At 42.2% G+C, this 26,102-nt stretch overlaps 2 protein-coding genes across 9 annotated transcripts in view; one reads left to right on the top strand and one right to left on the bottom strand.

The window, feature by feature from the left end:
- The window catches only part of arhgap17a (Rho GTPase activating protein 17a), a 188,069-nt gene extending 173,938 nt beyond the window's left edge, over window positions 1-14,131 (top strand). For 3 of the 7 annotated variants that reach the window (XM_038819883.1, XM_038819884.1, XM_038819889.1), the window contains 3 exons: window positions 1,347-1,516; window positions 3,836-4,462; window positions 13,053-14,131. In XM_038819883.1, the coding sequence (XP_038675811.1) occupies window positions 1,347-1,516; window positions 3,836-4,462; window positions 13,053-13,192 (937 nt within the window). In that variant the 3' untranslated portion in view covers window positions 13,193-14,131. Of the gene's footprint in view, window positions 1-1,346; window positions 1,517-3,835; window positions 4,463-6,502; window positions 6,528-12,366; window positions 12,424-13,052 lie in introns of those variants that run through there. The other 4 variants (XM_038819885.1, XM_038819886.1, XM_038819887.1 and 1 more) reach the window with 4 other exon arrangements.
- Window positions 14,132-19,166: 5,035 nt separating this feature from the next.
- Window positions 19,167-26,102, bottom strand: part of LOC119978687 (testis-expressed protein 47-like) — a 64,893-nt gene continuing 57,957 nt past the window's right edge. For both annotated transcript variants that reach the window (XM_038820481.1, XM_038820480.1), the window contains exon 7: window positions 19,167-19,359. In XM_038820481.1, coding sequence (XP_038676409.1) covers window positions 19,316-19,359 — 44 coding nt within the window. In that variant the 3' untranslated portion in view covers window positions 19,167-19,315. The remainder of the gene's footprint in view (window positions 19,360-26,102) is intronic.

Here is a 26,102-nt window from a genome sequence, read left to right on the forward strand (position 1 = left end):
AGTATGAGAAGAACCCCAGGCAGGGTTTGATGTCCAGTCGGAAGGCGTACGCTTGTACATTACGGGAGGCGACCGTTAGTGAGGTCGCGAATTTCATCGTCGCCGCGAGGTCGAGGGTAGCCCCTTCTGAGAGGCGCTGGCGGATGTACGCCGACCCTATGCCCGTAACGAAAGCATCCCTGATTAGGAGTTCGGAATGTTCAACGGCCGAAACGGCCTGGCAATCATTTCTATCCCATCAGATGAGTAGTTTCCTATGGGATGGATAGGGTTAAGAAACGTTTACGCATTCAGCATATGATTTTTATTTCTAATCAAGCCAACTTCTTTGTGTGGCTTTCCCTCAACATTTCAGCTGTGTTCTGAGATTGTCAGTAGCCTGGTTTGTTGCTTTCACAGAGCTGTGCATCAACATGTTCTGCTTTGCGCTAGTTTCGCTGCAGGATATATTCTAACCCTCAGCATGAATTTACAAAAACTTGTTTTACCAGTGTTACTGGATAAACCAGCTGTGTTTGCTTTGAAAGTTGAAGATGTGTTGAAATGCCAAAGGGGGGTGGGTACGTTGTAGCTTTCATGAAGGTGAGAGACTAGGGAATGTCTTCTTCCAAAAAAGGTCAGAGCTACTACCAACATTGGGGAATGTTAAAGTGAAATCAGAGACTGATAACGATCTGATGAGAAAGTTGATTTGTTTTCAGTGAGATTTATCACAATAGATTCTGAAACCAAACTGAGTAGGATATGCCTGGTCTACCTTCTGTAACCTTTGTGAAAGATGTAGTATATAAGCTTGGCTGGAAACTACTGTAAACTCTGCTAAATTTCCATTGTTATACTCTTTTATTTTTTAAAACTTCACTGCCTATATTTTACTTGTTTTTTTTCACCTTTTGGTCCACTATGCTAAATTGAAATGTATTTAGCCCATCCCTCACTTTCTTCCCTTTTTTTTCTTCTCACAATACCTACCCCAGCATTGTAGCTGACAAATAACTCTTGTAATGCATTTAATCAGATGCCAGCACATTAGTTACTGCATCACCAATCTAGTGATAGATTAGGAAAAAATGACTTCAGGACATCGCTTTTGACTCACTCATACCATCAATCGCACTGCTGAACTGTATTTTCACAGGATTTAATGAGGCAATTCTCAGGGCAGCTTAAGTTTCTGGTTATGTTTGATACAAACTTGACTTAATCTCTCTCTTCTCCCTTAGTGATGTTTAAAAGTAATTTTATTTAGCTCAAACAGTTGTGGGATCCAGCAACTTCAAATGTTTCAGCATCTTTAAAGAGTTCACATTGTGTTCAGATCTCATCAATCCTTTTTTTTCCTTCAGCCTTTCAAAGACCAAAGATGTTGCTAGCCCTCCACCATCTGTGAGAAATGAGACTAGCACGGCCAGTGCAGGACAGAGTCAATCACAACCAACTGGCACAGGGCCCAATCAGCTGAATGTTGCTGCAGGACCAATTACAACTGGTCCTAGTCCACATATAATCAGAAGAGGTGAGTTTTCATTACAGATGACTAGCATTTGGAGCTACTTACTAGTACCATGTCCTATGTTTGAGAATATGTAATATAGATAATTTTAGTTTAGTATTAAACTTGAAGATTTCACTGCTGGGGAATGCTGTCTTTGCCACAGCTTTTTTATGATGCTGAATGGGACAAAACATAGAGGACATACTAATCATCACTGCACAGAAAGAGGTCATTTGGCCCATCAAGTCTATGCCAATACTTAGTAATGCAACCCAGTCATTCCCATCATCCTCCCACCCCACAGCCCTGGAATTAATTGCCTCAAGTAACCATATAACTTCCGCAAGTAAAGTTAAAAATTGTCACTGTGTTGGCCACAATCCTCTTTGAATAAGGGGTGATGCCAGAGGACTGGAGGATTGTAAATATTACACCTTGTTTTACAAATAAGGAAGAATATTGAACCTAGGTTCAGGGAAAATTGTGCTTAACTAACTTGATTTTGTTCTTTGATGAGGTGACACAGAGGATGGTGAGCGAACTACAGTTGATAAAAAGTATTTGATAAAGTACCATAGATTAGGCTTGTTATAAAGTTTGAAGTTCATGGGGTAAAAGGAGCAGTCGCGTTATGGTTACAAAATTGGCTAAAGAATAAAACCTGAGGCTGGATATAATGGACATGATAGGGGTTTGGCTAGCAAGAGCCAACATCGCATTTTTTAGGGAAGGCCCATCTAATTAAGTATTTTGGTCTCTTAACTGGGCTTTCCATGGGCTCTTGGACCTTGAGGGAACGGAGAGCTGGTGGCCAATCGGGGTCAGTAGCTCTATTGAACGGCAGCATCACTGAATAAGTGGTTGGTGGTATCACAGTCACCCAAGGCCTAGTATTGTCACTAGATTACAGGCCACAGGTGAGTGATGATGGAACTAGGCCTACTTTTGTTTTTGATATACATCACTGACTTAGACCTGGGAGTACAGTCCAATTTTTAAATTGAAGATGATATGAAATATACAAGTGTAGTAACAGTAAGGAAGTTCAACTTCAAAAGAACACAGTTTGGAGGAATGGGGGCTGTGTGGCAGATGAATTTCACTGCAGAGAAGTGTGAGGAGATATATTTTAATAGGAAGGATGAGGAGACCCAGTACGTTAAATGGTGCATTTTCAAAGGTAATGCAAAGAGAGACCTAGGGGGGTTTGTACATAAATTATTTTGCTAACAAAGGAATTAATAAAGCGTATGTGATGCTGGGTTTTATAAATGGGGGCATGGAGTTGAAAGCCAGTGAGTTGTACTAAACTTAGATAAAACACTAGTTGGGTCTCAGCTGGAGTATAGGTCCAATTCTGAGCAATGTGCTTTCTGAAGAATGTGAAGGTTTTGGAGAGGGTGGAAAAAGATTGACGGGAATAGTTTCAGGGATGAAGGATTGCAGTTACATGGATAGGCTAAAGAAGCCAGAGTTGTCTTTAGAGCAGAGAAACCTAGGAAAATATTTGATAGAAGTTTTGAAAATCACGAAAGGATTGATCGAGTAAATAAAGAAAAGCTTTCCACTTGCTGAGGGGGCAAAAATCAGAGGGCACAGATTTAAGGGAATGTCGAAAGAACCTGAGCTAGCGTGAGGATATGTTATGCAACGTGTCGTTGGAATGTAGAATCAACTACCAATAGGATGGTGGATACAGATTCAATAGCCTTCAAAAAGAACTTGGAGAAATATGTAAGGCGAAAAAATTGCAAGGGTATAGGGAAAGAAAACTGGGATTGCTCATTAAAAGTGCTGGCACATACCAGGTGATTGAATGGCCTCCCCCTGTGCGGTGCGTATAATTGAGATGCCAGATCAAGCATTAATATTTTCTTCGAATACGCTCAAAACAATCTGAATGTCCTATTCTTCCATCATAGCCCTGTAATTTCCTTTAAAAGATTCAGTGGTCTCTCCCTCATACACCCAACCTTTGACCTACTCTGCTCTGTTGGAAAAAGCCCTAATTTTCTTTCCATTTTCCTTTTTCAGAGGAGGTGCTCGAATAGACCCATATATGATAGTTTTTTAAATTAAATTTTAAAAAAGCAGACTATTGGAAAACTGGCTTATTTTAGTAAATTTAGAGCTGATATCAGCATGGAATGGATAGGGGTGTGGATAACTTTGGAAACAGAATCACTAAGGAAACAATTGGATTCTACAATTGTGGGACTTTAGAGTTTTTTGTAATAAATGAATTACAATGAGCTGAATGCCTTCCTCATCTACAATTAGTTTGTGATCTTGTGTCTTCAATGTTCAAACTATATGACATTTTGTTTTTCCTTCTTTAAGCAACAAAAAAGCCTGCTCCAGCTCCACCAAAACCTTCAAATCCACCTCCTGGACAGCCTCTGGGTCATGGAACAAACCAGCCTGCTAACCAAGCTTCCTCACATTCACCAAAGCAGCCTAACCAAGTTGCCGGTCAGCCTGGAAACCGGAGTCCTGTTCAATCCCATGGCCAGTCATTTTCTCAACCTACAATCCAGCCACGCAGGCATTCCAGTAATCAAATGGTAATTCATGCTCCCAGTCACCCCCCGCCTCAACCTCCTCCACAGCCTATCAATCCATATCCAATTAAAGCACCTTGTGAGCAAGGAATGGATCAGTCGTCCAATAGCCCACCTGGCACACCAACTCCCCCCAACACGCCTCCATTAGGGGCACATAGTGCGAGCTTCCACCTAACTCAGCACTCCATGCATTCTCATGTGTTCCAAGCAAATCAGGACCTCCATTCACTTCCCCCACAGTTTGCCACTTTGCCGAGAGCACGACCAGTACCAAAACCAAGAAGTCGGCCCAATGTTCCACCACCTCCACAGCCACCTGTAGTAGCGCCTGCAACAAACTGTTCCATTCCTGCAGAGAATGCATCGTCCAATGTGGCATCTACAGCTTCAAAAATAGTTACTGGTGAGTATTTTCAAATAACCAGTAGGTATTTATAATTTGTCTTCCGCATGTGCAAACAGGAAATAATTGGGGGCCAGATTCTCACTCCAGTGCAATGGTATTATATTTCTAGAAATCTAAACTCTTAATCATTTTGAAGATTTAATGTACTAAATAGAAGAACAAAGAAAAGTACAGCACAGGAACAGGCCCTTCGGCCCTCCAAGCCTGTGCCGACCATGCTGCCCGTCTGAACTAAAAGTTTCTACACTTCCTGGGTCGGTATCCCTCTATTCCCATCCTATTCATGTATTTGTCAAGATGCCCCTTAAATGTCACTATTGGAAAAAAAAAAGAAAAATGTAATTGTTAGGTCAGTTAACAGCAGAAGTTCTAGAGGGATCTTTAAAACTTCCTTAATGACAAAACAAGTAATACTTAGTGGGAGAAAGGGATGACACCAAAACCAAACGTTTTTAAAGAAACATTTCAAGACAGAAGGGCATGTTGCAAGGTAGAAAGGTTTTGCGAGAAAATTCCTGTGGAATAGGAGCGTGGTGAATGATTTAGCAGACTCCAATGGTGCCAGTGAATCACAAGGAAGTACGAGTTGCTTTAATAGAAGGCAAGGGATGTGTGAGAGAAGTACAGGTGGAGTCATACCTGGCGCAAAGGAAGATGGTTGTGATTGTTGGAGGTCGATCATCTGAGTCCCAAGATCCCATTGCAGAAGTTTCTCCTGGCAATGTCCCAGGCGCAAACATCCACAGCTGCTTCAACTATTGCCTTCCTTCACTCCATCATAATGTCAGAAATGGGAATGTTCCCTGACATTGCACAATGTTCAGCATCATTTGCAACTTTGATACTGAAGTGGTTCCTGCCCATATCCAACAAGATCTGGGCAACATTCATGCTTGGGCTGATAAGTGGCAAATAACATTCATGCTGCACTGGTGCCACGCAATAACCATCTCCAACAAGAGAGGATTAAACCATCTGCCCATGACATTCAATGGCATTATCATCGCTGAATCCCCCACTATCGGCATTCTGGGGTTACCAGAAGCTGAACTAGACTAGCCATATGAATACTGTGGCTACAAGAACAGGTCAGAGGCTGTGTTTAGGGGCTAGTTTAGCTCACTGGGCTAAATCGCTGGCTTTTAAAGCAGACCAAGCAGGCCAGCAGCACGGTTCGATTCCCGTACCAGCCTCCCTGGACAGGCGCCGGAATGTGGCGACTAGGGGCTTTTCACAGTAACTTCATTGAAGCCTACTCGTGACCATAAGCGATTTTCATTTCATTGAATTCTGCAATGAGTAACACCGCTCTGTTCTCCCCAAAGCCTGTCCACCGTTTACAAAGCATAGGTAAGGTGTGCGATGGAATACTCTCCACTATGCGTACAGCTCAAACATCATTCGAGAAGCTTGACATCATCCAGAGCAAAGCAGCTCTGATTGGCACCCCATCCACCACTTTAAACGTTCACTCCCTCTATCACTGACCCACAAGAACTACAGCAACTTAACGGGGCTCCTTTGACAGCACCATCCGTATCCATGACGTCTACCACCTTGAAGGACATGGACAGCTCATGCATGGGAATATCATCACCTCCTCTAAACCAGACACCATTCAGATTTGGAACTATATTGCTGTTCCTTCACAGTCACTGTGTCAAATTCCTGGAACTCCCTCCTTAACAGCAGTGTGGGTGTACCTGCACCACATGGACTGCAGCGAATCAAGGAAGGTGGCTCCACCTTCTCCAAGGCAATGCGAGGTGGCAATAAATGCTGGCATTGCCCAGCAAAGCCTATGTCCTAAAGACTTTTTGAAAACTGTTTCCGATGAGGGGCACTGTACATGAAGAGGTTGTGCAGATTCAAGTTTGGATTTTTATACTCTGAAACTAAAACTAGAATTTAACTTATGTTTTTATTCATTAGAAATGATTAGTCTTTCAAGAAAATCTTTCCCATGTATGATTGAGTTGCTATTAATACAGTTGATTAATTTGTGACTAATAATTTTACCTGCCAATGCCTTCACAGGTTTTGGAGGAGACTCTGCGTCGAGGTTTGTAGATTTCAAACCCTTTGCACTAGCAACTAGTCCTGCTGTTGCTCGCTGGGCAATGCTTTGTCAAAGTTGTGTCTGTTGTGCTTTTGATTCATGCTAAAATTAGCGCCTGATTTATTTTTTTGCAACATCTGTGAACAAAGTAAAGTCCAACACTTGGCGATTAAGCTCCCCAATGTTTCTTCCCTTTAGAATAGTTTCACATGAGACAAGTGGTAAAAAGCTTGTTTTTGTGACTCTTGATGTGCACGACTATATTTAGTGATGATTTACTTTATAGCACAGCCCTTTCATTAAGCAACCCATGGAGAAATAACATTGCCATTATGTACAAGTGGGGTGAACTGTACATTGGGGAGAGCAGAGGAAAATGAAATCATACAACCCTTATCCCCAAAAATGAAAGCTTACAATAACAAAATGTGTATTGTATCCTAGAACTCTGGGAGATGTCACATTTTTGTTGTGTGAAAGGGGGCATCAAATAATGGAGAGTCAACTGGAATATTAAACCAATCTTGAGTCCACAATCACTGCAACAGAGTCTTATGATAAAGAGTGGGACTTGTAGTGTAATGTCATTGTAACAGCGTTACAGAGATCTTATTTTCCACCTCCTTTCTCTCCACTCCCCTCCCTTTTCATATGCCTATCCCACACCAAACTCCACACTGCTGATGAGCTCTATAATAGAATGTGTATGGTATGATACAGACAGACTGGGAAAGTCACAGCTTCACACTCGGGCAAGTTTAGACATAGTCTGTTTCAACTGGGTGGCATGGCAAACTGAGTTATTCTCTGGAATGCATTACTGTGGATTCTATTGAAAATTTTCTTTTGTGCATTGCGTTTGGGTTCAACATATAATGCCACACATGAGAAATATCTACTTGTGCAAACTAGCAGTGTCAATATTGGCTAAAGAACTAAAGCAAAGCTCGGAGCTTTGAAGACAAGCCCAACGGTTTGCATTTATATAGTGCCTTTGTGCAGAAAAATGTCCAAAGTGCTTCTCAGAAGCTTGGCATATACTGACAGTGAGCCATATGAAAGAGTAAGGAGGGTGATCAAAAGCTTGCGTTTTACAGAGGACAAGGAAGTGAAGGATGTTACAGAGAGTGAGGCCCGAGTGGCTGAAGGCACAACAGCCGGTGACAGTAAAGAGAAGGATACACAAGAGGTCAAAGGAAAAGAGAGTCTTGGACGAGGTATTGCTAAACTGGAAGAGATTACAGAGATGTAGATGGCATTGGCCTTGAAAAAGTTTAACACAAGAATCAGAACTTTTTTCAGCTGTTTGGGACTCAGAGTCCTCGTTCGTCAACAACTGTGTGATGTGTGAGTGGCACTTGGTACCTGATAATATTCAACGGTGAGGAGAAAATAGCTGTTACAAAATGAAGGTTATGGCACAGTTGTGGCAGTTGATTCACAAGGATATAATGTTGTGAAAGGAGGAAAGATTTGCATTTATATAATGCTGTTTACAACCTCAGGATACCCTAAATTAAGTACTTAGTGACTTTTATAATACTGTATAGCAATGCTTCTCAAAGTGTGGTACGCGTACCGGTGCCGGTACGCGAGCCATCGTCTGCCGGTACTTGGAGTGTTTCCAGAAAAGAAAGAGACAGTAATCCTGGATTGGCTTGTTTCGCTCACCGGTCCCTGGCACATTGAAAAAAAAACTGCCGGTACGCCACATCAGATAGTTTGAGATGCACTGCTGTATAGGATCTTGTAATGATATATCGGAATTGAATTGGAAACTCCGATTCTTCCTCTGAAATTCCTATGTATTGCATCTTTATCCCTGTATTGAACTAATCTAGAGAATAGAATTCCTACCCTACTCTGCCGTAACCACAGATGTGCTAGTCTACGTAATGGTTTTTGGTTTGAATGGCAGCAATGCCAGATCTGTGGGAGCCTGAAGAGATATGTAGTGCATTCTGAGCTTTTGTAATTGTAGTAATGTTCAGCATATTTGCAGTTTGCATGGGGATGTTAGAGCATGTTCTAATGTTAATTGGTCCCCCTTACCATAATGTAGAATCATTGCGCAATCCCCTGCTTCCTTTGGGCATGTAACCTTGCCGGCATTTTGCAAACCTTGCGGACCCTTTAGCTTCAGTTGCAACTGAATAGTTTCTGTGCCTAGATTCTGTTATATTTACTGTTTCACAATAAACTATCTGATAGAAATAGTTGTGTCAAAGTAAAACAAATAGTTTTTTTTAAACTTGACATTTTTAACTTTTTTTTGTTAAAATGTTAGTTTGAGGATTCTTTAATTATTAATAATAGATCAGAGAGTTGTGTACATTTCAAAACTTCAGTTTCTTCCAGTACTACCTCTTTGGGTGTTCTGGACCAACAAGATTCCCAGTGACATGTCCACATCTTTACTTAAATATTTTAGTCATTGAGGGCTCATTCTGTATTAAGTTTATTAACCTTCCTCACACCACATAGATGAGAGATTATGATCAGTTTTTATGATTAACTCCACATTAGTTACACCTGCCCAATGGTGATCTTATTTAGGCACACTCGATCCCAATAGGAATCAACCTTCTCTCACTGCTCAGCCTCAATCAATAAAAATTCACTTTCCAGTCATATTTGGCTGTTCGGAGTGCCCTGTTTTGAAATGTGGGACCTGAACAGCTCAGTAAAGAAAGTAAATAAAACATATTAACGATTAAGGTTACATTTGGCAGTTATAAATAAAGCTAAAATGATAGACAAATAAACTGGGCGAAAGGCAAGCTCAGTAGATTGTTTAAGGTATGATTTAAAATTTACACCAAGTGCTTATTTTTCCATTTTAAGGTCAAAATTGATAATAAAAGGCGCCACTGTTTTGCTTTTTCCTGAATTTCAGTCAAACTATCGAACGTAATGAGCTCCTAGAAAAGTGAATGCTTTCTATTGTAAATAAATTAAACCGAACATTTGAAGCAAATAAAATCCTGTTAATAAATATCCACAGCTCCCGTCATAAAGTATAATTCTAAAAATAATTGCGCATGCATTATCTCCATGCTCAATGTCTCCTCCTTCATGAAACTTTGATCAGCTGTCTATTGATGCTGTCCATGCATGTGGTGAGTTGATGAGGTGCTACTTGTGCTAAGCAGGAAAAGCAATTACTTTCAATATACCAGGGTGTCTGTTATTCCCGACACTATTGTTTGAGTCTAATTTTGAATCCGTCATTCAGAGGATATTTATTGAGTTTAAACAAGATTAATTAAAATAAACTCTTGCTCTCAGATTAAGCATCATTTTTTAAAAAATAAAGCAGAATGGGATTTTCTTCTGTCCGATATTAAAACCCTTTGAGCATTCCAGAATGTCAGCACCACCTCAACATGCAACAGCCATGTCATTGAAAGAATCCAAAAGCAGTAACTTTCTCTCTCTCTCGATCTCTCTCTCTCAAAAAATCCACATAATCCAGACCTTGAAGTCTTAACATTTGTAGTCTGTCTTGTTGGATGTGGTGATTCATTTATATGATTCACATTTTTTTTTTACACAAAGTCCCTTTCCATGCAAAGTCCCCAGTGCTTCACACATTTTGGAAGGGATGGTTCCTGACCACTTACGTTTCTGATTGCAAATTATTAGGTTCTCCCTGACATCACAAGGTTCAAGACTCCTACGAAAAGACACGCTTCATGGAAAACATGCAGCCCATGATTATCATTGCCACCTTCCCAAGTTTTTCTCCGGCATTAAGGCGATAAAACGCAGAGCAACAAAATAAAGCTCATTGTGTAGGGGGTAGCATATTGGCGTGGATTAAAGATTGGCTAGCGAGCAGGAAACAGATGGAATAATGGGTGTTTTTCTGGTTGGCAGGATATGACCATAAAGCACAGTAGGCCATTCGCCCCATCGAGTCTGCTCCGCTAATCAATGATATCCTGATGTGTTAATCCTCAACTCCACTTTCCTGCGTTATTCTCATAACCCTTGATTCCCTTACTGATTAAAATCTGTCTATCGCAGCCTGAAGATGCTTAAAGATACGGCCTCTGTAGCCCTCTTCAGTAAAGAATTCCACAGATTCACTACCCTCTGAGAGAAGAATTTTGTTCTCGTCTCTGTTATAAATGAGTGACACCTTTTGAGATTGTGCCCTTTAGTCCTAGACTCTCCCACAAGGTGAAACAACCTCAGTATCTACCCTCTAAAGCCCCCTAAGAATCATATATGTCTCAATAAGGTCACCATTCATAAATGCCAATGAGTACTGGCTGAACCTACTCAACTCTCATAAGAAAATCCCTCCATGCCTGGGATCAACCTAGTGAACCTTCTCTGGACTGCCCCAATGCCAGTATATCTTTCCTTAGATAAAAGACGAGTGGTGTGCCAGAGATCAGTGCTGGGGCCTCAATTTTTTTTTTTTACAATTTTGTATAAATGACTTGGATAAAGGATTATCCATGGTTGCTAAATTTGCTGGCGACACCAAGATAGGTAGGAAAGTAAATTGTGAAGAGGATGTCTACAAAGGGACGTAGATAGGTTAAGTGAATGGGCAAAAATCTGGCAAATGGAGTATAATGTGGGCAAATGTGAAATTGTCCATTTTGGCAGGAAGAATGAAAAAGCTTATTTAAATGGTGAGAGATTGCTGAGGTGCAGAGGGATCTGGTTGTCCTAGTACATGAATTGCAAAAGACTAGTGTACAGGTACAGCAAGTAATTAGAAATCTAATAGAATGTTATTTATTATGAGGGAAATTGATTTAAAAAATAGGAAAGTTATGTTTCAGTCATACAGGACATTGGTGAGACCACATCTGAAGTATTGTGTACCGTACTGATCTCCTTATCGAAGAAAATATGTAAAAACATGATAAAAACCGTTCAGAGAAGGTTTGGTAGACTAATAGCAGGATTCGGTGGGTCGTCTTACAAGGAAAGGTTGGAGAGGTTAAGTTTGATCTAAACCTTTAAGATCCTGAGGGTTATTGATAGGGTGGATGTGAAGAGGATGTTTCCTCTTGTAGAATCTAGAACTGGGGGTCACCGTTTAAAGATAAGAAGTCACTCAATTAAGATGGAGGTGAAGAACTTTTTTTTCTGAGGGTCATGAGTCTCTGGAACTCTTCCTCAAAGGATGGTGGAAGCAGAATCTTTGAATGTTTTTAAGGCAGAGCTTGATAGATTCTTGATTAACAAGGGGATAAAATGTTAACGGAGGTAGGCAGGAATGTGGGGTTGCGGTTGCAATCCAATCAGCTATATTCTTATTGAATAACAGAGCAGGCTTGAGGGGCCAAATGTCTCCTAATTCATCTGTTCGTATGTAACAAGAGCAGGAGGTAGTGTTAAGACCAGGTACTGTGTGATCCCTACACCAGAATTGAAAGATATGTGTATGCTGAATAATCAAGTAATTCCACCCTCCTATAGGCTGAGTGGGTTAAATTGCTTTCAAAGTCAGATTTTTTTACTTTAAAGAGAATAGGCCAAAGTTGTTTCCAGTTGATTCCATGCTGTCGTTGTGGATCTGTACTGATAGTTCAGGCCTGTAGGCTGCTGGGCCCTTCCAGGTCTTCAATGATAGTCACTTAAGAGAAATTCAATCTGAGGACAGTTGATCTTTGCTAATATTGATGAACTCATTTTTTTAAATTAAAATGAGAACGGGCAGCCCTAAAACTGGCACAGAGCTGTTGGATATTGCATACATACAGCATGGTAATATGCATTAGTGTGCATCTAACCACTGTATGGGCTTTCCGCCAACATGAAAAGGCCTTTCAGCAATATGGCTTCTAATTGTAAACTATTCTATTAAAAAATGCAGATGTTTGACCAGAAACGTACTGTTTGAGCAGAATGGGGAGAGTTAATGGTAAGATTTAGGCAAGTGATTGGCCAATTAATCCTGCTAATTCAATGTTAATTTAATGCATGCTTTCCAGCCCTGTTACTAACCATTCATCACACTGCTTGCCTGCACTTGTACTAATGCACGGGTAAAGAGAATTCTTGGACATCAGAAGAAATGCCTCCATGCACACTGAATTCTTTACACTGTTAAAAGCATCCAGTTGGGCTGTTCAGTGGTTAATGTTGCTTCAATTACTGTGTAATATCGTTGTGACCAACTTTAATAGTATACCTTATAAGATGCTATGAATAATACAGTAGGTGGGTGCTGAATTACCACCAGTTAAGCGTAGGAAATACTACAGTATAGGTGATAATGGTAGAGGGTCTGTGATGTTTCATTCCTGGGAGAAGAATGTTATATACAAACTCGATTTGTAGTGAAATTCTTGCTATGTTCTCTTTTAGTTTATAGCCGTTAGTTTTCCAACATTGTGCACTACTCACTGAATTAGCGCTTGATGTGTGTCTTTAAAGCCTTCGCCCTTGCTGTGATGGTGGAAGTTTCAGAAGATTGGGTTATGGGGAGATTATTCTGGAATGGTATCCTGACTGCATGAGTTTTATGGGATATGACTAATGTTTTGTGTTTGTTGCTAGATTTTGATTCTACTGTGCAAGAGCAGGACTCAAATGAATCAAAGTCTCCTGTGGAGTTGATGCCAGATGCAGGCAACATGGAACTTGGAAAACATGAACAGCAAGACATTGATGATGACTCCGAGAGCACTGCTTTGTGAAGGGTCTCAACACTCCACCATTTGTACCGCTAAACTGTCCTCTTAGAAGCTTGATTCTGCTGCTGATCTAAGGATATGTCCTCTGCAAAACAAGCTCAAAAAAAAATTCCTCTTGGGTTATTTTCTGCCGGATGTGCTCTTGTTGCATGGAATATGATTAAAGGTTTCATCAGTGCCACTATCACTGCCTCAGCAATGCCACTATGATGATCTAATCAATGCCACTATCATGGATTCATCAATGCCACTATATGGTCTCTGGACTGATTCTATGCTTTTTGCTTGTGGTTCAGACAGGCAATGCTTCAGAAAGACAGTCACTTGTTGCAAGAAACTGTGGTTACATGAAAAGCAATTCCTTTCTGGAATTTTGACTGTGGGTTAACAGCCAATCATTTGGTTACAGTGATAAACAGTGCCTTGTTCAGTTGTCACCAAGTTTCTGGATGGAAACTCACTGTGGTTTTACATTTTCCCCCCTTTTTTTTTTTTAAGTGTTGTACTTTGAGCAGTATCCAGATTTTGTACATGTTAATTAATTCTGTGTTGAGTTCAACGCCTATGAGAAAATGGTACTAGGCTGAGACTGAGTCTGCTCAATCTGTACATTTGTATTTATCCTTAATGCAGTTTGCTTGTAAGATTAATGCTAAACTGATTGTACTCGGTTGGTATTCACTTTGCAATGTTCTGTTTAATGTAAAGTTCACTTGCCTTAGGTTTTGTTTTGCATATAAGGCAATTTTATAACTGATTAAATCTGAACAAATAATCTTAATACTGTTTCATTAGTCTGAAAATCTTTTATGAATTATAAACAAAAGTGCATTCTTAAAAATGTGTTTAAATTACATTTGTGTACTAAAAAGGAAATAAAATAAACCACTAAGCTGGTTGCTTGTGGACATGGGCCCAGTGTTCATGACACTTGTTTAAAAATTGGCAAATAATCTTTATTAGTGTCATAAGTAGGCTTACATTAACACTGCAATGAAGTTGCTGTGAAAATCCAGGTGAAGGACCAAAATTCATATTAGTAAACACCTAAGAACAGAAGAGGATGCAAGATAACTCAGGAACTCGTAGGTCATGCCAAATGTGGGCTTCGAAAAACTTGAACACTATTGAAGGTAAGGAATTCCATAGTTTTAAAAGCAAATTACTGCGGATGCTGGAGCGGCATGTCCACATTAACCCTTACCAACTTTTACAGATGCACTATAGAGAGTATCCTATCGGGCTGCATCACAGCCTGGTATGGCAACTGCTCGGCCCAGGACCGCAAGGAACTTCAGAGAGTCGTGAATACCGCCCAGTCCATCACACAAACCTGCCTCCCATCCATTGATTCCATCTACACCTCCCGCTGCCGGGGGAAAGCGGGCAGCATAATCAAGGATCCCTCCCACCCGGCTTGCTCACTTTTCCAACTTCTTCCATCGGGCAGGAGATTCAGAAGTCTTGAGAACACGCACGAACAGACTTAAAAACAGCTTCTTCCCCACTGTCACCAGACTCCTAAATGTCCCTCTTATGGACTGACCTCATTAACACTACACCCATGTATGCTTCATCCGATGCCAATGCTTATGTAGTTACATTGTATATATTGTGTTGCCTTATTATGTATTCTCAAGTATTTTCTTGAATTCTGTTCAATTCCCTTTTCTTCCCATGTACTGAATGATCTGTTGAGCTGCTTGCAGAAAAATACTTTTCACTGTACCTCGGTACACGTGACAATAAACAAATCCAATCCAATCCAATCCAATTTGAAAACAAAAGAGAAAATGCTGGAAAATCCGACATCATTTCCACATGTTCCAGTGAAGCTCAACGCAAACTGGAGAAACAACATGTCATCTTCCAGTTAGGCATGCCTTCCGGCCTCAACATCAAATTCAACAACTTCAGATGATTAGCTCAACACTACCTCAGCCCATTTGATTTCATCCCATTTCATTTTAACTGGCTTTTACCATTTCTTCTTGTTTTTCTTTATATATATATTTACCCTTCTCCCCCATCTTATCCACCTTTCCTTACCCTTTCTCTTTGCTTCTCCTCCCACTACATCTACATCTGTCACAGTTTACCCTCTGATAGTTTCTCTGCTGTTTGGCCTTTCACACCTTTTATCCTCTGTGGGACTACCATTAACACTCTTGCCCCTTGGTTTCTGTGGTCATTAGCACCCCGTTTCCTGGGTTTCTGTGGCTATGACTTCCCTTTCATTCTCACTACACAGTATAAATATTTCCCACTTTCCCTGTCTTTTAGCTTTGACAAAGGGTCACCTGGACTTGAAACGTTAGCTCTTTTCTCTCCCTACGGATGCTGCCAGACCTGCTGAGATTTTCCAGCATTTTCTCTTTGGTTTCAGATTCCAGCATCCACAGTAATTTGCTTATATCCAGTATTTATAAGGTATATAAGTGGAAGCCGAAGCTTCCTGTTAGTGGCTTGAACAGGGAGGAGGTGCAGAGTTCCATTAGAGGTTGGACATAAAGTGCAGCACTATTTTGAAATGGGATAATCTTTTAGTGTCACAAGTAGACTTGGTTAGCATAAATGCTTCACAGCTCCAGGGTCTCAGGTTCGATTCCCAGCTGGGTCACTATCTGTGTGGAGTCTGCACGTCCTCCCAGTGTGTGCGTGGGTTTCCTCCGGGTGCTCCGGTTTCCTCCCACAGTCCAAAGATGTGCGGGCTAGGTGGATTGGCCATGCTAAATTGCCTGTAGTGTCCTAAAAAGTAAGGTTAAGGTGGGGGGGGGGGGGGGGGGTTGTTGGGTTACGGGTATAGGGTGGATACCTGGGTTTGAGTAGGGTGATCATTGCTCGGCACAACATCGAGGGCCGAAGGGCCTGTTCTGTGCTGTATTGTTCTAAGTTCTAGACTTACATTATCACTGCAATGAAGTTACTTTGAAAATCCCCTAGTTGCCACACTGCGACGCCTGTTCGGATACACTGAGGGAGAATTCAGAATGTCCAATTCACCTAACAAATACGTCTTTAAAGACTTGTGGGAGGAAACCGGAGCACCCGGAGGGAGAACGTGCAGACAGCGCACACAGACAGTGACCCAAGCCAAGATAGCAGCAGTCCGAACTTGCATAGCTCTCATGATTATAGTCTTAACTACATGCACCACAGAGCCATTTTTTGCTCCCTGAGCGGCGCCTCAGCAATCTCGATGAACTGTTGGAAGGACAAATTACTGGACTGCTGAGGGTGTCTGTGTGTTTCTTTGATCACTGGTATCTGTGCAGTCATAATAGCATCAGTCTGAACTTGACGATTATTGTCTTAACTTCTGCAGCACTGAGGCATTGGGTGGCTTCTCATCATACTGCAATGGAAACTGGGACATTGTCCACAAGTGCTACCATGGAGCTGGTCACCACTCGCAAGCTGGAAAAGGTGGTCACCAAGCTCTGTGCAAAGTCCTGTACCAAGTTTGAACTGGAGTCATCTATGTTCCATGACAACGATGTGGTTCTGCGGCAGACCTGCCAATGTAGCAAGCATCTTTATTTGCACACCTATCAATGTTCTATATACTATCCCATTGAAGACATGCTTGTTTGGTAATTTGGGATTTCTGAATTCTCCCTCCGTGTACCTGAACAGGGGCCGGAATGTGGCGACAAGGGGCTTTTCACTAACTTCATTGCAGTGTTAATGTAAGCCTACTTATGACAACGAAAGATTATTATAATTCACCTACAACCTTCTCCTCTAGAGCTTTCCCCCTGGATGGCTGCAGCCCACTCCTATCAAGTGATTCACCATAAATCCCTCTAAAGCTGATGCAGTGGCCATTTTTGTGAATAAGAAAGAAAATGGGGAAGGGGGTGGGTTGGAAGCGCAGATGTTTACTGGTACCCATCTGCAGCTTGCACTTCATGCCACATAACAGGGTGAGGTGGAATTCAGAAGGGGCATAAGGCAGGAACATTCTGTCATCCTGAATGTTCACAGTAATGCCCGCAGCAAAGAATTTGATCACAGCCCTATGATGTGGAGCACTGCCTCCTCTAGGGGGCTCAGTTGATGCAGGTGTATCTCTTGGATCCATTCTCTGCTGCTTCCTGTGGTTATGGGCCACCTTGTACGGCAAGGGAGAGGGATGAATGCCAGTGAACACGTTGCAATGTACTCTGGTAATTAATCGCATAGCTGATTGGTGGAGACATGCAAGAGCTGTTAAAGGTGGGTGTGAGGTTGGAGCAGTGAGATAAAATGACTAGTGTTAAAAAGCTATAATTTGTTGAGTTCTGCAACTAGACTTCCAGAGTACAGCCTGATTGCATGAAATTATACTTCATTGATATACCAGTAATATTACTTATTAATAGTAGCTGCAAGTCAACTAAACACAGCTGAGAAACCCTGTCCGCAGAATGAAAATAATATAAAGGTTGTATTTCGTTATACTGCAGATGTAATTAATGACTAAGTGTAATTTGATGCAGTCATTCTTTAAACTAACAGTACTGCATCGAAATTATCTTCTGACGTTCTTAATATCGCTGCTGAAGGCATTGGTAATTGTTGGGTTTACAAGTTGGGCCCCTCATACAGGCCCATGTGGTGTGTTAGCATCAAATTGCACGTTCCAGTCAAAATATTGGCTGATTATTGTCCTGCTTTTGGTCTGCAACTAAACATCTTGCTAATTACACCAGGTGATATCATTAACTGCAGCCTAAAAGCAAAACTAGTCTAATTTCCTCATGGAAAACTCCTGTTTAGTTTATCAAATGAACAGCTGAGCCCTTGAAACTAGACTCATTAAAAAAGTACACATACTAAGAGAATCACAAAATATGTGCGGGAGAGTATAGAAAAATAACGTATGGACGTAGTGTGGCTAGCACATGGCATTTACTGTGACGATCGGCCATGGTGGCACACTCCAGACCTCATTGCAGCCTTGATCAAAACATGAACACAAGGACAATGTTACAGGTGAGGTGAGAGAGGCTGCCCTTGACATTAAGGCACATTTGGAGGTGGTGTGGCATCAAGGAGGCCTAGCAAAATTGAAGTAAATTGGAATCTGGAAAACCTCTCCATTGATTGGAATCATACCTGGCACAAAGGAAGATGATTGTGGTAGTAGGAGGCTAATAATGTCAGCTACAGGACAAATTCCTCAGGGAATATTCCTCAGGCCCCTTGCTCCTTCATCCATAACCTCTGTCAACATAATGTCAGACATGGAGATGTTCACTAATTGCATAGCATTCAGTACCATATGCAATCCCTCGGATAGTGAAACGGTTAGCATCTGCATGCAACAGGACCTGGGCAATATTCAGGCTAGGGCTGAGAAGTGGCAAGTGACAGGCAAAGACTATCTTGAACAAGAGATAATCTAACCATCCCATGGCATTAAACAGGATTACCATCACTGAATTCTTCCACCAGCAACATCCTAAGGATTATCATTGACCAGAAAATTAACTGCATCAGCCATATAAATGCTGTGGTTACAAGAACAGGTCAGAGGCTGGGCATCCTGTGGTGTCTAAATCAGCTCCTGACTCCCCAATAGCTGTTAGCCATCAGCAAGGTGTAAGTCAGGAGTGTCCTGGAATTGTCTCTGCCTCAACACTCAAGAAGCTTGACACTAGGACAAAGCAGCCTGCTTGATAGCGCACATCCACCACATTAAATATTCACTCCATACGCTGTAGACCAGAGTGCCTGCAATGCATCATCCACAAGATGCACTGCAGCAACTAGCCACGGTTTGGACAGCACCTTCCAAATCTGCAACTACTACTTCGAAGGACAAAGACAGCAGACACATGAGAACACCACCTGCAGTTCCTTTGTTGATGCTAGCCAAAATCTTGGAATTCTCTCCCTAACAGCATTGTGGATGTATCAATACCATTTGGACATCGGTGATTCCTTCCTTTTATGATTCTGTACAAGGCTCAAAAGATGAATATGTAGATGCTTAAGATCCAAATTATTTTATTTGAATATTAACTGTTAAATGTAATAATAAAAATAGTATTAATTCCAGTTGAGCGTTTAAATGTGCTTGTAGAGAGACTGTCGGGTAGCTGGTTGCTTGATCTCAAACACAGAGTCAAGAGAAATCTGTTAAGCTCCAAGAAACAGATGAAGAGGAGATGGCCAAACAAGTTCTGCAAATTGAAAAATAAATAATTAACAAAGTTCACACTGTCAATTAGGTAGGTTCCAGCATAATGACATCCGTGTTAATGCATCATGGGCCAAGCAGAGTGACAGGTACCTGATAACTGGAACTAAATGAACAGAATAGATAGAAAGCAAGCCAGTCACTTATGCAATCCACCAGTTGATGGCAGTATAATGTTATGATCTCAATATTTCAAGAGGGAAAAAAATCTTAATTTCTTGGGTAAAAATATAATCTCTTTTCAATAGCTGAGTATTGCATTTTTTGTTTATTATTCCATTTTTTTTTGCATTGTGTGATATTATCTACTGGATAACAAATTGGTGGCATGATTTGCAGGTGAATGATGCATTCATTGCCTGGGTGTCTGCCCTTCTTGTTAATTAATAATTAATCATCTTTATTGTCACAAGTAGGCTTCCAATGCAATGAAGTTACATTCCGGCACCTGTTCAGGTATAGAGGGAGAATTGAGAATGTCCAAATTACCTAACAGCACATCTTTCGGCACTTGTGGGAGGAAACCGGAGCACCCGGAAGAAACCTACACAGACACGGGGAGAGCGTGCCGACATGGCGAGAGTGTGCAGACTCCGGACAGACAGTGACCCAGCCGAGAATCGAACCTGGGACCCTGGCGCTGTGAAGCCACAGTGCTAACCAAGGAAGAGGATATTGAAACTACAAAGCTGCAGATGAGGTTGTGAGGATGAATTGATTCTGGTAAAAGTTAGGAGAACATGGTGCAAATGGATTGTTGCAGCTGGTAAGAATTTTATGTTCAAAGAGTGAGGGCATGTCCGACCCGGACATCACACGAGATGTCGGGGGCGCATCCCAAAATCATGATGCATTCGCAATATTTTGATCAGCGGGCATGCAGGAGTCAGAAACGCTCCCGCTGACAATAATTAAGGTTTCAATTGAGAGCAATTTTACGTGAGCTCTGTACCTTTATGGTTGGAGGCAGGCCGATTGGCCAGGCTATATTTTAGCTTCAACCTGGATCCAGGGCAATAAGAAATATCAAGGCTGAAATAAAATTTCAATAAGTGGGGACTGAAGTTTGTGTTTGAATGTGTTGCCTCGACACTTTGCTGCGTTTTTTCATCAGGATTAAGTTTGGACAGGTCTGCAGTTCCCTGAGACATCTCCACAACGGCTGTTCCCTTGAGGGAGCCCATGAGAGACATCAGCTTGTACTCTACCTTTTCTCTGCGCCCACGTGACATCGTGTTCCGGGGCCTTTCACAGCCGGAAACTCATTTTGCGCCTGCTTCCTGGTCTGACAAGTCCATCCAGGCCATTGATTTCCTGCCCAGTTGACACTCAAGGATACATGAGGCAGCTTTGACAAAGAGTCATCGGACTCGAAACGTTAGCTGTTTTCTCTCCCTACAGATGCTGCCAGACTTGCTGAGATTTTCCAGCATTTTCCCTTTCGATACATGAGGCTCGTTCAGTTAAAGCAGGGTTTTACAAACTCAAGGTCGCGACCTGAGGGTGGTTCATGGGCGGGTGTCAGGAAGGTCGCAGAGCGATCGGTTGTGGCATTCCCGATCATGGGAAGACGACCCCAACTGCTGCGACCGGCTTTTAAGAAAGCTGCCGCGGGCAGTCCCTGATTGGTTGCGCTGTTTGATGGGGCAGTGCAGCACGAGGCTGGGTCTGTGCTGGTCACTGTGCGCGAGAGGGTGGGGACAGGTTGGCGGGCGTCCACATGGGCACATGATGCTAACAGTGGTGGCCCCAACTTGGAGCTCCTCTCTGCGTGCTGCTCGGCTCGTCCCCCACCACCAATCGGTAGTGTGTGACCTGCGGTTCTGTGGTCAAGCTGCTTAATGGCCAACACAATGCAGTCTTGCATTCCCACAATGTGAAGTATTGGTTGGGAAGTGGTCAGCAGTCTGTGACTGGGGTGGATGCAGCTACTGGACAGTGGGAAGGAAGCCAGGCCAGGCGAGGAATAGCGATCAAACGAGGCCAGTCAATATGACTGACACATGTCAACACTGGAAGAAACCTACACAGTCATCACTTTGTGTTGCCACTCTCTGGAAACCAGGAAGAAAGTGCTTTTGGTGAGAATAGAGAAGGAGATGACTTTGATATTTGGATAGTGCGACGCAGTGGAACCAGTGAGAAATATTGAATGTGTTTGACAAGTTACTTCATCTCATCGAAAGTCATAGTTTGTAAAGTAAAAACAAGATTGTCCTTTTTTCTATGCTTGTTTAAATGTCTAAAGAAATGGGAATATATTTGTGTGTGAATGTAAGGATATGCATGTTCAACTGAAATTGTTTTAATTTTCAGTATATAAAGACATACACTTGGAAAAATCAGGTATTGGAAATAAAGTTTCAAAGTAAAAAAAATAAAAGAAATCCGACCACTATATAGTTTTGCTCATGCACACCAATGATCGGGCGTGCATGCGCAACGCGGGCGATTTTTAAAAATATGTTCGCGGCCATTTTGAAGGCTGCTGCGCGCGATCGGGAGCGCCGTGAAGGACGGCTCCGCGACCCTCCCGACACCCACCAGCGACCCACCTGTCGCGTCCCCGAGTTTGAAGAACACTGTCCTAAAGTATACTCCAACCAGAGCCAAATTTTTACCTGATATAACTTCCTGATTTTTGTATTCTGTGGGCTGAATTTTACCAGGCCATTGATGATGTGCTTTGAAGCAGGAAGGATGATAAAAGAGGTCATGAGGGAAGCCTGTCATATATACCCTGGAAGGTCACACTGAAACTCGAGCATGTTAAATAAGCAATTAATTGTGATTTTATCAGCTTTTCCCCATTTTATGGGAGCATACGGGAATAGCAACGCTTCATAGCCTCGCCTATTATAATGAGATAGAGGCTTAGTAGGAGGCCAATGCTGGTTGCAGTCGGCAGCCATTGTGAAAGGCAGCTGGACTTGATAGGAAGGATAAAACTGAGTGACACCAGGTATAGCAATCAGGAGTAAAGGCAAGCTTGTCTAGTACATTGGGGATATTCTACTTGAGTATCCTTTCTGACTTGTTACTTGTATGTACAGAACCGGGCTGTTGGGAGGCCTAGAGGACTGGGTGCATCTCTTTGTCACGGGCCTCATTTACTTAGACTTTCAAACCTCCAGTAAGGAGGAGCATCAGAAAGGGATTGAACTGGAGCCACATGCAATGAGGCAGCATCATCCAGAAGAGCAACAGGAGCATTAGCCTGGAAGGAGACAGAGAGGTAGAGGTTGCAGAAGGGCATGTAACAAACCTCTTGTACAGAGATGACCATTCTCACCACAGCAAGTCCACTTGGTAAGGCTCAGCTTCCTACAAATGTTGGAGCAACAGTTTCATTGAGGATTGCACTTTTACAGGGAGGTAGTCACTCTACCATGATGGAGGATGAGTTGAACCCTTTGGGAAGGGAAGGGCACCCAATGCCTGTTGGGTTGAAGAATCTCCCGGTCTGCAGCTCCTAACTTCATCAAGGTCGCCAATGTCATGTTCAAGAGGGCTAGTGAAGTAAAGGCACTTTCATATTGATCCAGACAGTTTAACTATGAGGGATATAGGATCCACAGTCAACACTGGGTTCCCCCGGGGCAGTCGGGGACTTGTAAGGTAGATACCTTTTTGAATTTTAGTTTAGTTAGTTTGTGGAAAGTTGGAGATAGATAGTGAGAGAGAAGGCGGCTCTCACAGCTTTGCTAGAAGCAGTAGGCTGAAGAGGGAACATCTCTTTCAGCCTTGCTAGAAGAAAAGCCATACTATGGAGTAATGGTTAAGAAAACAGATGGACATGTAAAGTCTAGCTTGTTAAGGAAATTAAAGAAATTAAGAAAAGTGTCCAAGAAGTCTGGAATTAATTGAACAGAGACCAAGGTATTGTGCAAAATAATTCAAGGAAGAATAAACAAAGTTTTCTGAGTTGAAGAGACAATTGCAGAGATAGACTTAAAGTAAGATAGCAGTACTCAATGGTAAAACAAACATCAAGTGCAATTTTAATAGAGTCTGGAAAATCATGAATTAAAGCAGTTGTGATCAGTTTGTACAGCAGTCAAGATAAAGAAATCGTAAAGAGGTTGGTGTGAAATCCTGGATTGGCTACACTGTTAAAAGTAGGGCGGAAGCTTTGTTTAAAAGTGGCTTTTGGAAAATGTGGTCTGAATTTCAGAATGCAACCACTAAGGGAAAGCAAACTCACGAGAGAAGATTATAAAGTGCGATTTTGGGAGTGGACTTTGGAAACTCTTATGCGACAATCATTTGGGGGGATTCTGAGGAGACATCCACAAACTTCACTTGGGGGTTTAGATTGGAGAGTGTATATGGCCATAGTCACTTTGTGTGCTTAAAAGGGACTCTTGTTAGTAAGAGCATTATAGATTAAGATGTAATTCGTCATCCATTCATTAATCCTAAAACCTCTGGACAGCACGTTAGCACAATGGGTAGCACTGTTGCTTCACAGCTCCAGTGTCCCATGTTCGATTCCCAGGTTGGGTCACTGTCTGTGTGGAGTTTGCACGTTCTCCCTGTGGGTTTCCTCCGGTGCTCCGGTTTCCTCCCACAAGTCCCAAAAGACGTGCTGTTAGGTAATTTGGACATTCTGAATTCTCCCTCAGTGTACCCAAACAGGTGCCGGAATGTGGCGACTAGGGGCTTTTCACAGTAACTTCATTGCAGTGTTAATGTAAGCCTACTTGTGACAATAAAGATTCTTATTATTATTATTACTACTACTTGTTAAGAGGGGAGTAAAGGTGTATTGTATCATAATCCAATTTATTCATGTTTAATAAATTATTTTTCCTTGTTGTTAAAACTAAATAGCGGCCCTGTGGCTCCATATTTTATAAAAACAAAATTAAAAGTTACTTTTGAGTCAGAGTTCCATTCTGGGATCTTCCCATCCTTATAACATCAACTGAGATCATAACACAGGAAATTGTTAACCGCCCATAATGTTTTCAAAAAGTAAATGATTCCTTTAGTGGTGCACCATATCAGAATTGGTGGAAGACATACACAGCAAGGTGACATCTAATATCAAAACATTAAACTGGGAAACCCAAGTGCAGTTAGGTAAACCTTTTCATGTCATTGCAGATGTTCCTGCATGATATTCCCCCATTACTGTTAATGGAGGTGGAGGTAGGCTGTTGAAACATCTGCTCAGTGGCTGTCAATGACCATGGTGGTCATTTTCTGGTAGCCTGAAACATGAGGACCTGGCATATTGAAGGTCTTACGCTCAGGTGCTGAAACCTCTTTTGTTTTTGCAACAGCTTACGGCATTGGTGTCGCCATCAAATATGCTGAAGAGCTGCTATCCACGCCAGAAGGTCCCTGAGAGGAGAACCCAGATATTGCAGACATCCATCCCTCTACTAAGTCTAACATGGCCTCCACTGCTTATCTTAGAGTTTTGAAGAGCTGGCATTCAGGCATCTTATCCCTCTCTCACCGAAACACAAAGCTCATGGAGAGGCTGACTGCACGCAGGTCGCTCGCATTTGCTCCTTAGTCGGGGCCCCTGAGTACCTTCGGTCCACCTCTACAATAACTTCCACCAACCTCTGCATCTCCTCCCTCTCAACTTTATCCCTATAGGCCTTATAAAAAATAACCTCCCTCTGGACCACTGCCTTCAATGTCTCCCAGAGCACAGAGGGTAAACCTCCACGTAATTCCGTATCGCCAATGCCACCTTCTCGCTGAACTTTCTTTCTGCCAGGAACACCGAATCCAACCTCCACCCCGATCTGTACGCCTGTCCTGTTTCAAACCTCACAGCCACATAATGCAGCGCATGGTCCGATATTACTATCCCTGTATATTCTATCTCCACAACCCCTGGCAACGTCAGCTGGCCAACACAAGTGCCACCTTTTTACTGAATAGGATCGCAACCTCCTGGGCCCATCCAAAATGGCCGTCTTCTCAATCTCCTGCTAACTTAATTCAAAAAACCAACTGCGTCACCAGCCTCTCCCCTTCGCCTCCACCCTCATAACAAAACCCAACATGTGCAAAAAAACAAATAGCAATTACAAAACTAACATGTACATAACAGGTCATAAAAACATACAGAAAATTCCCAACATTATCACTCCCCCAACCCATGTTCCTTGACAAAATCATCCTCCTCTCCCAGTGTCATGAAATAATGTTCCCTGCCTTTAAAAGTGACCCAAAATTTGGCCGGGTACAACACCCCAAAACAAACCTTGTCCCGAAAGAGCACCGCTTTGGCCTTATTGACCACTGTCCGCCATTTGGCCAGGTTGGCATCAATGTCCTGATAGATCTGGATCCGATTCCCGTCCTAGTCTCGAGTTGCCTTCACCCACCTCAAAATCATCTTCTTATCCTGGAACCTGAGCATACGCACAATCACCATCCATGGCGGCTCCCCAGCCCTCAGCCTCCGTTGTAATGACCGATGGGCACGATCCACTTCTGGGGCCTTCTCGAGTTCTATTCTCAGTCTCTCAAAATCCGCTTTTTTCTACTCTACTGTTTTTGTTATACTTACGTTTTTCTCTATTATCATCGCAAAGTGATTGGCCATGCTAAATTTCCCCTTAGTGTCCAAAGATGTGCAGGTTATGTGGGGTTACAGGGATGGGATGGGGGAATGGGCTGAGGTAGGATGCTCTTTCAGAGGGTCAGTGAGGCTCGCTGGGCTGAATGGTCTCCATCTACAGTAACTATTACCAGATG

The sequence above is a fragment of the Scyliorhinus canicula genome, chromosome 15 (assembly GCF_902713615.1).
Source record: "Scyliorhinus canicula chromosome 15, sScyCan1.1, whole genome shotgun sequence".
In the NCBI taxonomy this organism is placed as follows: domain Eukaryota; kingdom Metazoa; phylum Chordata; class Chondrichthyes; order Carcharhiniformes; family Scyliorhinidae; genus Scyliorhinus; species Scyliorhinus canicula.